Below are 13,765 nucleotides of genomic sequence, written 5' to 3' on the forward strand. Positions count from 1 at the left end.
GTAGTTTACGCACCAAATAACGGCAATGTTTGAGAATTTCATCACGTTTGGGTCTGAAAAATATTCAACGATTTGAAATTCAATTAAATAAACGAAGGTAAATTAAAATATGTCATATTTGTTGCACGGCGAATGAGGATGTCGCCACCCGAAGAAGGATAGTTTGTCACTGTTCGTCAGATAGGTCTACAATACGGACGGACCAACGAAGCTCGCTACAAAATTACTACCTTTCCACAACAGAGGGGTCTACGATCCGAAACGACCCAAATATTTATCGGCCAACGTCTAAAAGCAATAGGGCTGCTATAACAACAACAAGATTATTACACTCGCAACGGAGTTCATGGGCAAATCTAACCGTTGATGTTCAAACTCATCCATTAGAAAAACGGTCCTTAGACTCTCACTGATATACCCGTCGGGATACTTATATAGCTGGCTTGTGACAGAACATTTTTTCCATAAGCCGAGCTTAAAAAAGATTTCCAGACGCGGTCTTGCGCACAGCTGTACCAATTTGAAAGATCCTGTTTCAAAATGTTGTCTTACACTTGATATTTCCATCGAATTCGTCGCCTTCCCTTTCTGCGTGAACTAACAGTTGGCTCGTTTTTATCCATTCTCACAACATGACCTAGTCAACGAAATGGTATCGGATAAATAATAATACGGATTGGCATTTTTAGGTGTTTGGATTATGCGGATAGTTTTTTTAGGTCATTCAGAAAAACTGGATAAATGGTTTGGGTCATTTGGGTCATATAGTGGATAACGATTTTACAGTGTTTGTATAACGCGGATAATTTTTTTAGATCATATGGATAATACGGATAATCATTTTTTTGTGTTGTTTCAATTATGCGGATAATAATTTTAGATCATGTGGATAAATCGGATAACGAGTTTAGGTCATTTGGATATATTTGATAACGACTTAACAGGATTTGCATAATGCGGATAAATATGTTAGACCATACGCATAACTCGGATAAGCACTGTAAAGTATTCGTATAACGCGGATACACTTTTTAGGTCATTAAGATGAACTGGATTTCGCAGAATTTGGATAATGCGGATAAAGATTTTAGATCGTCTAAATAATGCAGATAAAAATTTTCGAGCATTTGGATAACGCGGATAATGTTTTTAGATCATCAGGATAATACGGATAACCATTTTTTGGATTTGGATGACGGCGATATTCACCGTCGACGCAGATCGGCCCATAAATCTTTCTGAGATTTTTTTCTCTCAAACGGATTTTGCTAATAAAGTAGCCAATAGGAGGTTATACAGTTCCCTCAATCGGTAGAGTGTACGACTGTGAACACCATCGAGCATGCTCATCGACTATCGCATCCCCTTCAATGTTACTGTGTCCTGGAACCCAACATAATATAACTATGTTTTGACTATCTCAGCCGTCTTCGTGATTGCCAAGATTTCTGCCTGAAAAACGTTTTTTCGAAGATTTTTTCTCTCAAACACTCCAAAGAACTGTCTTGCGCAAGTACCCATGCTTCAGATCCATACACCAGCAGCGCGTCTTGTAGAGCGGGTTTTCTAGAAGATATTTTAATGCGGGTTTCAATGGAAGGGTTTCAATGCGAAAAATAATAGAAAGAATAACCATTGCTTTCCTATACAAAGACCCTGTTAAATTCCTCTAGTCTGTTGATTGAAAACCTTCAGTCCTTCATTTTTGTTTTCACTTACTTTTCCAATTCCAATATCCAAAAATCATCAAGTCTTAGCTGAGGCGTTGTCGAACGTCCCGGATTACCGCCAAACATATAATGCAATTTAGCCATATCATCGTAGACAAATTGATGAGCATAACGTGGGCATGGTTCCATAAGATTATTTCGGCTATTATCAAAATTTGTACTATCAGGCGATGATGAGGCATTATAACGACTGGTATAGATGCGGGACCATTGATGGGTGTCCAATGAATAGACCCAAAATGAATTTGATGCATCAACATGATGAATATCACGGCGATCTTTGATTTTGCTAAGACTCTGTAAAAGTAAAAATTTGAAGAGAATACAATTGGAGATAAAAAACAATAAGACTTCTTACCGAAAACACATAAATCTCATTACGCTCGCAATCAATTGTGGCCCTTAGGGTATAACCAGGTGAGGGTTCATTTTTACCATCGGAAGAATTTGTGGGATTACTGCTACCAGCAGCTGTAGCATTATTGGAGCTATTGCTGCTAACACTGCTGCCATTGGCATTATTATTATTGTGATTACCAGTCGAATTTGTTTGACCATTTGAATTGGGATGCCTATTTAAAATCTCCAATGTTTGGGTATCAACTTTATAGGTTATAAAATCATGGATATCCTCTTTGCCACGTTGGCCACCATAAATGTACAATTTACGCTTTTTCTATAACAAAAAAACATAATTCTTTCTTGTTAAAAAAATAAATCTCTCCCAAAAAAAAATAATCTGCCAACATACATTATGAAACACCATACAATGGGTGATACGCGATTTAATGGACAAAACATCTGGCTGTGATGCCGTTGGATGATGACAATCCACCAATATCTGAGTCCATGTATTGGTGGCAATGTGATAGGAAAACAATCCCGAGTATTCGGGTTCACTTGTTGTCGAGGCATTAACACTGCGCGGTGTCAAAACCTTACCGCCGAACACATATATCGTTCTCTTCTCAACATCGATACACATCTGATGATCATACATCAGTTGGGGACCACCCACCTGACATGTATCATCACAAATTTGCAGCCATGTCCGAGCTCGCGTATCATACAAATAGAAATCACTTTTTATATATTCCGTAGTACGAATGGAGTTGTCCAAATAACGGCCCAACATAAAGATGTTCTCACTGACCGGATCGAAGACCATTTTATGACATGAACGTGGTGTGGGTCCATTGAATTGTTCGGAATGTTCAAATATTTGCGTCCAACAATTATCCTTAATATCGAATACCCACAGATCGCTTAGATCTTGAAAGCCATCCCAACCCCCGAACAAATAGATTAAACGTTTTTTGACATCCATAACCAGTTGGTGGCCACCACGATTACCTGAAAGGAAATAAATACAATAAAAGATGTATAAATGGGATTTTATTTATTTATTTATTTCAAAAATGCAATTTGAAGCCATTAAGGCCGATTTAAATTGCAAACTATACTACTCCATTTAAAAAGATTTCTTAATGATATCTTAAAGGTATTATTCTAAAAATAATAATATATTTGAAGGTTTGGAAAGTGGCTAACTATTTTAATTAGAGAGCCGATGGAATAATTTTTTTTTATATGAAGATTTTAGTAACCATCCAGGAAAAGAATTCCAAGAGATTTTCTTTGCAAGAAACATCAGGATGCCAGCTGTGAGGTCTAGAGATTTTCTATAAAGTCGAACGGAAGATATTTATGTGAATAAAGACCTATGGAGAGGTTCTATACAAGGTTCTATTCAATCTATATAATGAATAACTAGAAGACTTTTTAGGGAGAAAGTTCAAGAGATTTTTTATTAGAAAAAAACTAGCGGTTTTCTTAGAAGTTGACATAGAGATCTGCTTCTGGAGTGGAATGATTGAGAAAATATCTCTCCCCTCAATCAGCTCTAAAAACTGTTTTTTTTTCTTCAGAGGAATTTTGAGATTGGAGAAGATATGAAAACATGAGCGTGAACTATCAGAAGACCCTCTTTTATATGCCATTTGAGCTGAACCATCCTCATATAAAGAGAAATTTAGAAACAGTGTAGAAAAACTATTTATTTTAGCCATGTCAGAGTTTTAATAAAGCTAAGAATCATCTTGGGGTCTATTCCGGATTATCAATTTCATATTTACCAAACTTTCGGTCTGTCTTCTGCTAATTAGCGATGGACACCTACAGAGTAAATGTTCAATTGTTTCCAGCTCTTCCTCATCCTCACATGAACGGCAATAATCCACTCCGATAATGTCCCGTTGTGAGAACTGAGGGATCTAATTCTGCAGTGACCTGTTATTATGTAGCCAATAGGAGGTTGTATAGATCCCTCAATCGATAGATTGGAAGACTGTGAACCCCCTCGAGCAAATTCATCGGCTATTTCATTCCATTTCTATGTTGCTGTGTCCTGGAACCCAACATAATTTAACTATCTGTCGTATAGCATCCTTGCAGTCACGAACCTTTTCCACGTTAGTTTGTGGTCAAGGACAGTATCAATATATTTTGTTTCTAAGGGGAAAGGGCTAATGTGACTCTACACAATGATGGCAATCGGAAGGTTGGAATCTTACGTTTCCTAGTGAACAGTACCATTTATGTCCTCGTGGGATTTGCGTCAAGCCATGTGCCCTGTTAGAAAAAGTTAATAAGGCACCCTAAATGATATTAGAAATAGTCGGCAGAAATTTCCCACCGATTAGCAGGACTACATCGTCGGCATATGCTACAACCTTTATCCTGAGGAGATCGAATTTCAGCAATATCTCATTTATCACCAGAACTACGGCTTCTGGTGATAAATGAGATACTGCTGAAATGAAGGAGATAATACTCCACCCTGTGGTGTGCCTCTGTTGAAAGATTTTCCTCACGGAATGGATGAATTGATAATTCTGCTTTCCAGCATTCTATCAATCCAATCCAATCGATAGCAAAATTGATAGTTTCCAGCTTCACATTGTTAAAGACTCCTTCAAGACTCCATATTCTTCTCGATATGACCGACCACCTAATGTAAGGCAGTGTTCACTGATTTGCCTTTGATATAGGCATGCTGAGATTTACTAATTTTGTTTAAGTTGATAATGTTCCTAATTTCAGAGTTCAGTAAACTTTCTAAAATCTTTAGTAGATAGGAAGAAACGCTAATTGGTCTATAGTCCTTAGGTAGCGTATGACTCGGCTTCCCAGCTTTCGTGATGAAAGTCACCGTTTCTTTCTATAGACTTGCCCTAAAGAACCCCTGCAAAGTGATTAATAATCGTTCATCTGCGTGCTGCAGCATGGCCGGTATTAAGCCAACTGGAAACGAGCCTTGGGTATATTATCCTTACCTTAATCACAGATTTTGTGAAATATTCGAATGTGGATTTACAGTCGACGAATAGATAGTATATATCCATGTAATATTAAACTCCTTGTACATTAGAACTTTTTACCGGGTTAACCTACTTTATAAGGATTTATTTGACATATATGCAAAGGAAATGACAATTGAAACCCACTGGGTTAACGAAATTCGGTTAAATGTAAACGTACTGTAATTGGGTCTTTTCCAAGATTTGGCGCTGTGTGAATATCTGTTTCGTTGGGGATTTTAGTTAGCTAGTTTGGCTCATATAAAAATTCTATGAAATATAACTTCTTCAAAAAAATATATACCTGGTTGTGCTGATCCTTGAACATGTTGCAAACGCCATGCATGTTTATAATCCTGACGATTCAAATAGTCATCCATGAGGCCCTCTTCAATGCAATCGCTTATGAACTTTTCGGCCTTTTCAAAATCGCCATTTACCACCAAACATTGATGTAATTCGCTTATCAATGGATGTTCCAATTGGACATGGGTTTGATCCTGTAAGGCCTTGAATGCTGTATCATAACCTTGTTGGCGAAAATGTTTCAAACACAAACGAATAATTTCCACTTCACGTAACTACAAAGAATCAATATTTGAATGAATAAAAAAAATAAAATAAAATTTAATCATGTTTACCTTATTGTAATCCTTTAAACAACCACTGGTGTACATGGGATCATCTTGGCCCATTAATTCAATATACCAAATGCTATAGTTAAAGGTGGGTCCCCACGATAATAGTGGAACAATTTTGATATATAAAATTGGCAGACTTGTTGTAGCATCCTTGGCAACACAGCGTAAATTGAATGTTTCGGGTATGTGATCGTTGCGTAAACCTCTATGAAGGGAATGGATGGTGCGAGGTAGGGAAATGGTTAAATAATTAAATCGTGCTATTCGTTTTGGCTGTGTACTCACCCCTCCAATAGTAGAACCATATGTTCCTCATCCAAACCACCATAAATTCGAAACTTTTTGATATTGCAGACATGTGACTTTTCAAATTTACCAAATTTTATCTTTTTCACTATGGCAGGTCGGCGCAATTTCAATGTTAAATATTGTGGTGGATTATTGTTGTGGGCCGACCACCGCGACGACTGATCACTGGGACAGTCCACAAGTATATTTCTAAAACAGAACAATAGTCATATATTCAATTAGAAAAACATAATACATAATACTATTAAAAAAATAAATGGGGCCCAACCAAGGGTTCATCGATCTATAATGATTTTTTTGTAGGGGCAACAAAAATGCATCTATACTCCGTATTAAATAATTCGAAAAATATGTTTGGAGACCGTAAATGTTACGATTTGCATTTGATCATCATTCTATAAAAGTGCATATACAGGGGTTGGGAATTCGAGAGTATATTAAATTTGACATTCCCTTAGCAAAACCTCTAAAGATACGTCGGATACCCCATAAATTATACATATTTTGTTGATCTGAATAAAATTCTATGTCGATTTAGTCATGTCGGTCTGCTGATATCGCAATAGAGATTACATTATTTAAGATAGAATTTTGAAAGTTCACCCTGACATTGCTACAAATGAGGTACATGTTTCCATGTTTTGGTATAGCTCCCATATTACTGAACTACGCAATTTTCGGTATTTTAAAGGGGACTTCCTAAAGGGAGATTTAATATCCGATGAGAACTCAAAATACCAAATTACAAACAATTCGGTTGAAAAATGTTCCAAAAATACCCGAAATATCGAAATTTTTATGAACTTCTTTGGAGAGAACTACCCAAAAACACCAATTTAAGAGACTGTAGAAGTCTAAGTTAAAATAAATTGTAACTTTTGTCGGTTTTATTAAATATATGATTACCGTAGTGACTACTAAAAATAAATTTAATTAAAATCGGGCTATCGCTAAAAATTAGACGACAAAAATGCAGAAAGCCGCTTAAACCGAAACAATCAAGGCGTTATATTAAAAAATTTATATTGACTAGGGAGTGTATTGAATAAACAAGAAACTCGGACAAGGAATGACTTGTCCATGTAAATTCGTATTCCTAGAAAAGCGGGAAAACTTAAATGTACTGGCTAAAAATAGAAGGCATTGTGATTTATATACTTTATAAAATAATAATAGACATCGAAGATCGACGAATCTGTTAAAGGGACAGCCAATAAAACGTTCTACAAAAGGGAGAAATATGGGAAAAGAACCCAACAGAATATACATATATAACTGCACTATTGAATGCTCTATCGATATGAGATGTAAATGACAGTTTATCAGCAATAAGTACACCAAGAATTTCTAAAACGCAAAGATTTTGTATTTCGACCCCTTTGTATTTAATATTCAGGTCATTAGAATAAGAAGAAAATAACAGAGACTTAGTTTTCGACGTATTTATGCCCAACTTATTTTGAGTCATCCAACTACTCACTAAGAAAAGGATAAAATCAATAGTAGATTGCAAAACATCCATATTAGACACTTGACCCGTGAATAACAGCGTAAACAGATACGCTGAACAAAAGTCATAAAAGTCGTAAAAAGTAGCGGCCCAAGTACAGAACCTTGGGGTATTCCACTCTTAACAATCAATATATCAGAAGTAGATCCACCAACACTAACACATTGACAATGACATGCTGAAGCTTGAAAGTAGTATATATCACTAAGCTTATTCAATAACTTTAATTTATCCACCCCATCAAACGATTTCTCAAGGTCCATGGAAATTAAAAGTGAAAGATTACGTTCATTAAAGTGTCTCCTAATGGATTCCGTCAGTCCTAGAAGAACACTCGTTGTACTCCTTTTAGGACGAAAACCACATCGCATGTTTTAAAACATGCTCTACGACCTTTGCAAAAGTGGGGAAGAAAGAAATATGCTTTAAATTTTTAATAGAAACACAGTTAGTTTTCTTCTTTATTGGAGTTATCTTTGCAATTTTCCACTGCGATGGGAAGATGGAAGTCATTATTATGGTATTTACAATATGAAGGAAAATAGTTTCTAGATGTATTTCTACATCTAGTTTCTAAAAGTATTCAACTGATTTTCAATACCAAATAACTAGGAGTAATAACAATATATACATATATGCAAAAATTTCAATGCTCGATCTTAAACATGTCGAGCTCTATCATGATTTCAACCAACAGACGGACAGGCATGCAAAATCCGACGCACAAACCAACTTCCTCGGAGGACAAATTTATTAATGAGAATTGATAGAAAACACTCCTATTAGAATATATATGCAATTTGGTATTGATACGACAAGTAGTTTTGTCTGTACAAGGGTTCAAATCTGATAAGTGTTGACAAACTGTTTTTTTTTTCATCTTTTTTCTCGAAAAAATGGGTACTTTATTCTGATGCTAAAATCTTTGAATATTGAAGTTAACGGTTATTAAAAAAGTGTTTATATGACATATTCAAGAAATAGTTAGAAGTTAAGGATCGAATATGTTATGTATACCATTAAAGAAATTATTGAGGGCCAAATGGGAAACAGAATGACTGATTGAGGACATAGTAATCAAACAAAAATGTACATAAAATTTGCAATTAATTGAAAAAACATTGTATCGGAAGCGGAGATATAGTAGATTTAGTATTAAAATATTGCTTTAAATGGTTGCTTTTGAATTAGATTTGGTCAACTTGAGGATTATACTTATTTAAAGCATTTTTTGTCCTTCTTTAGGAAAAAATTAGAATCTAAATTTAGGCAACGGACTTGCATTACCTTTAAAAAAAAGGTCATATAGAAAAGTTTTTGTTCATGGCTAGAGATGGTATTTACCGGGTAAATACCCAAGGGGTGGGTAAATACCGGGTAAATACCAATTTGCGGGTATTTATTTGGGCATTTACTATATTGACTCGGTAATACAACATCTTACACCCTATTTCCGGGTTTCTGTTATCAAATCGATTTAGAATAGATAGTTTTACAATACTTTAAAGACGTGGGGAAATACTTGGGTAAATACCCGAGTTTTTACCCGAAAAATGGGTAAAAACTCATTAACTGCCGAACCACTTGACATAGGCGGCCAAAATTTTGCACACATGTTTCTAATGACAAAGCAAATGTAGAAATCCAACATGGGGTCCCTGGGTCCAAGTTTTGATATAGCCCCCATATAACCGTATCTCCCGATTTAAGGTATTTTTTGCCTATTAGATACATTTTACAACCAAATTGGCTGTAATTTGGCGCAGAGTGTTCTTGTTGGGTACCAAATGTCCATGCAAAATTGTATGTATGAAGGTCCACGTTTACTGGTAGCCCCCATACAAAGGTACCCCTATTTTGAGTATTTACCCAAAAATTGGGTATAAACTCATTAACTGCCGAACCACTTGACATAGGCGGCCAAAATTTTGCACACATGTTTCTAATGACAAAGCAAATATAGAAATCCAACACGGGGTCCCTGGGTCCAAGTTTTGATATAGCCCCTATATAACCGTATCTCCCGATTTAGGGTATTTATTGCCTATTAGACACATTTTACAACCAAATTGGCTGTAATTTGGCACAGAGTATTCTTTTTGGGTACCAAACGTCCATGCAAAATTTTATGTATGAAGGTCCACGTTTACTGGTAGCCCCCATACAAAGGTACCCCTATTTTGAGTATTTACCCAAAAATTGGGTATAAACTCACTAACTGCCGAACCACTTGACATAAGCGGCCAAAATTTGGACACATGTTTCTAATGACAAAGCAAATATAGAAATCCAATATGGGGTCCCTGGGTTTAAGTTTTGATATAGCCCCCATATAACCGTATCTCCCGATTTAAGGTATTTTTTGCCTATTAGACAAATTTTGAGGCCAAATTGGCTGTAATTTGGCACAGAGTGTTCTTGTTGGGTACCAAATGTCCATGCAAAATTTTATGTATGTAGGTCCACGTTTACTGGTAGCCCCCATACAAAGGTACCCCTATTTTGAGTATTTACCCAAAAATTGGGTATAAACTCATTAACTGCCGAATACCCAATTTTTGGGTAAATACTCAAAATAGGGGTACCTTTGTATAGGGGCTACCAATAAACGTGGACCTACATAAATAAAATTTTGCATGGACATTTTGTACTCAAAAAGAACACTCTGTGCAAAATTACAGCCAATTTGGCCTTAAAATGTGTCTAATAGGCTGAAAATACCTTAAATCGGGAGATACGGTTATATGGGGGCTATATCAAAACTTGGACCCAGGGACCCCATGTTGGATTTCTATATTTGCTTTGACATTAGAAACATGTGTGCAAAATTTAGGCCGCCTAAGGGGTTGTTCCTAATTATATCGTGACACGACTTGGCATCATGTGTGTCTTAAAATGTGTCTAATAGGCTGAAAATACCTTAAATCGGGAGATACGGTTATATGGGGGCTATATCAAAACTTGGACCCAGGGACCCCATGTTGGATTTCTATATTTGCTTTGACATTAGAAACATGTGTGCAAAATTTAGGCCGCCTAAGGGGTTGTTCCTAATTATATCGTGACACGACTTGGCATCATCTTGTGAAAGACCCCCCAATCTAATGTACTGTACTATACATATCCAATGCCATGAATAGAGATGGGCAGTGGGTAAATACCCACTAAACTCATTAACTGCCGAATACCCAATTTTTGGGTAAATACTCAAAATAGGGGTACCTTTGTATAGGGGCTACCAATAAACGTGGACCTACATAAATAAAATTTTGCATGGACATTTTGTACTCAAAAATAACACTCTGTGCAAAATTACAGCCAATTTGGCCTTAAAATGTGTCTAATAGGCTGAAAATACCTTAAATCGGGAGATACGGTTATATGGGGGCTATATCAAAACTTGGACCCAGGGACCCCATGTTGGATTTCTGTATTTGCTTTGACATTAGAAACATGTGTGCAAAATTTAGGCCGCCTATGTCAAGTGGTTCGGCAGTTAATGAGTTTATACCCAATTTTTGGGTAAAAACTCGGGTATTTACCCAAGTTTTTACCCACGTCTTTAAAGTATCGTAAAACTATTCATTCTAAATCGATTTGATAACAGAAACCCGGAAATAGGGTGCAAGATGTTGTATTACCGATTCAATATAGTAAATACCCAAATAAATACCCACAAATGGGTATTTACCCAATTTACCGGGTATTTACCCACTGCCCATCTCTATTCATGGCATTGGATATGTATAGTACAGTACATTAGATTGGGGGGTCTTTCACAAGATGATGCCAAGTCGTGTCACGATATAATTAGGAACAACCCGAAAATTTGGAAGAATCGAGTCATATACGGATTTTATTCTGTATTTTATATAACAATCCGACCCTGTTATATCCTTGGACAGTCATAAAATAAAGGCCCGAAATTATAATATGAATGTAATACGATATCGTACATTTGGCAAGACAATATTTTATTTATTCCTGATCTGTGTTCTGAAAATCTGATGAATGATCGGTGTGAATCGAAGCAATGTTCGATGTGTGTGGTACGGAGTTCACACCGATTTGTTTGACGTCTGTGGCCTGGTGTGTAGATATTTTCTTATTTGTTATGAAATTTCGTGGAGTGCAGATCAGCGGACAATGTCAAACATATGCAAAAAATATTTTGGAAGAATTTTTGTTTATGTTTTTTACAAATATCCTACAGTGTTGGAAATAAAAATATTTTACCCGGAATGAAATAAAAGTATTTAATACATTTATTTTAAATAAAAATATTTGTTATTTTTTCGTCATCACTATTGCTGTTCTGTGGATCCGTTTGACGTGTGTGGGCTAGGAGCTTCACACCGATCGAACGCACATGTTTGACGTGTGTGGCCCACTTTAGTAATGTATTTAGTGTCTAAAGTATATGAAATATTTTGTTATTAATACAAATAACAATAAAAACATAGTGGTGAATAGTGAATATAACGATTTTATAATATAGAATAGTTACTTATTTAGGAATATAGTTACTTATTCAGGGCCAGTTCTGAAACCTTAACCAATAACTAAATTGCAACACATATTACTGTCATTGTCCAAATTTTAAGTAAACTGTAAATTTTCATCGAATCTCGCTGAATGTTAACTATTTTATAGAGGTATACCAAATCTTGGTCCAATCTATTCAGATTTTTTGTCAGTTGCTTCATGTACCTAAGTAGATATAAATTGAGAAATGTTTTATTGAATAGTTGAAAATTAAAGATGTTATAGGCCAAATGAGTGAAATGTTCAAGATCCAGTAAATGGGAGGTATACAAAATATTGGTCCGATCTATCCAGTTTTTAGTCAGTTGTTTTAAAAACTTAAGTAGATAAAATTACCAATTTTTATTGAATAATAAATATATAATAATATTTGAATATTTCGAGGTGTTGCAAACCGTATGACAAATTTAATATACTCTACACCCTATGGTGGAGGGTGTAAAAAGAAAATATTTATATTTTAAAATACAGAAAAATAATAAACAACTTGTTCTATACTAATCAATTGACATTTCGATTTCATTGTAAACCACGTATGGATTCCACAGATTCCAAAAAAAAAAAAAAAAATCAAAACAATGTCCCTCCGATATTTACGCGCACTGACACACAAACAAATCTCATTGTATTAAAAGCGGCGTAGCTGCAAAAGGAGGCGGCGGCGTTACGATTACCGTAATAAAAATGCCGCCAACTGCGCAGTTTACGGATAGTATTTTTTTGTTGTTGCTTGTTTCATAAACAAATCATTTTTTTAACAAATACAACGACAAAACAAAAATTAATATATAAAATGTAAAAGGTGCCGTTGTTTCTTCTTTTTTGTTTTTGTCTTTTCTTGGTTTCTTAAATTATCTTGCGCTAGCTTGTTTTTGGTATTTTTCCTTTTTTATTATTATTGTTATTTTATCGCAAAATATCATCAGCAACAGCAAAGAACAAAAAGTTAACAACCTACAAATCCCCGAGATATGACAAACGCGTATAAAAATGCTTTGCAAAATAAAGAAAAAAATGAAAAATAAAACGGGGAATAATAGCAACAACAATAAAAAATAACAACAAACAAATCAATGCTAATGCTGCCGATGCCGCTGCATAACAAAAACAAATTCGGTCTTTGCTTATAATCGATGGAGCAAGGTAGCCAGCCAGTCAGCTAGCTATCAAAAAGGAATGCATCAAAGAAATTGAAAAACAACAACAACGCTAATATTATGCAAAAAGAAAAAAAACAAAATTGGACAAGAGTACAAAAAACAAACTGATAATACCAGCAGCACACACTGGCTGGCTGGCATATTTCAAGACCCCCCAAAAACACTCGGGGCTTCAAGAAATTTCAAAAGCTGCCTGATTAGTTATTTATTTTTCGACTTACTCTGGCACATAATTGGTGGAAAATGAAGAGTAACGATGTATTTCGTATGGCAACTTATCAAATTCTTCCAAGTTTTCCAATTTCAGCGATTGCTTTAATGCATTACTGCTGGCTGCGGCGGCAGTCATCTTCATTTGTTCTTTGCCATAACTGTTGATCATCATATTGGCGGCCGCTCCACTACTTGTGCCTACACCACCACCACCAATTGCTGCATTATCTGTGGCATCGGTTGCAGCAGCAGCACGCAAGGATGTTGGAGTGGTAGAATTGTCGTTATTGTCGTTCAT

General features: G+C 35.6%; 1 protein-coding gene across 1 annotated transcript; it reads right to left on the reverse strand.

The window, feature by feature from the left end:
- Window positions 1–4: 4 nt before the first annotated feature.
- On the reverse strand, window positions 5–13,765 carry LOC133331080 (muskelin-like; the record flags this gene model as incomplete). The annotated part of the gene is made up of 9 exons (XM_061539491.1): window positions 13,476–13,765; window positions 6,016–6,228; window positions 5,731–5,935; window positions 5,394–5,670; window positions 2,482–3,083; window positions 2,303–2,406; window positions 2,089–2,224; window positions 1,720–2,027; window positions 5–53 (listed from the first exon to the last, which is right to left on the reverse strand). Coding segments are annotated over exons 1-9 (2,184 nt in total), but the record flags the coding sequence as incomplete, so codon positions are not given.

This window comes from Musca vetustissima, unplaced genomic scaffold, assembly GCF_032173495.1.
Source record: "Musca vetustissima isolate MV318-11 ecotype Yass unplaced genomic scaffold, APGP_CSIRO_Mvet_v1 utg46132, whole genome shotgun sequence".
Taxonomy (NCBI): Eukaryota; Metazoa; Arthropoda; class Insecta; order Diptera; family Muscidae; genus Musca; species Musca vetustissima.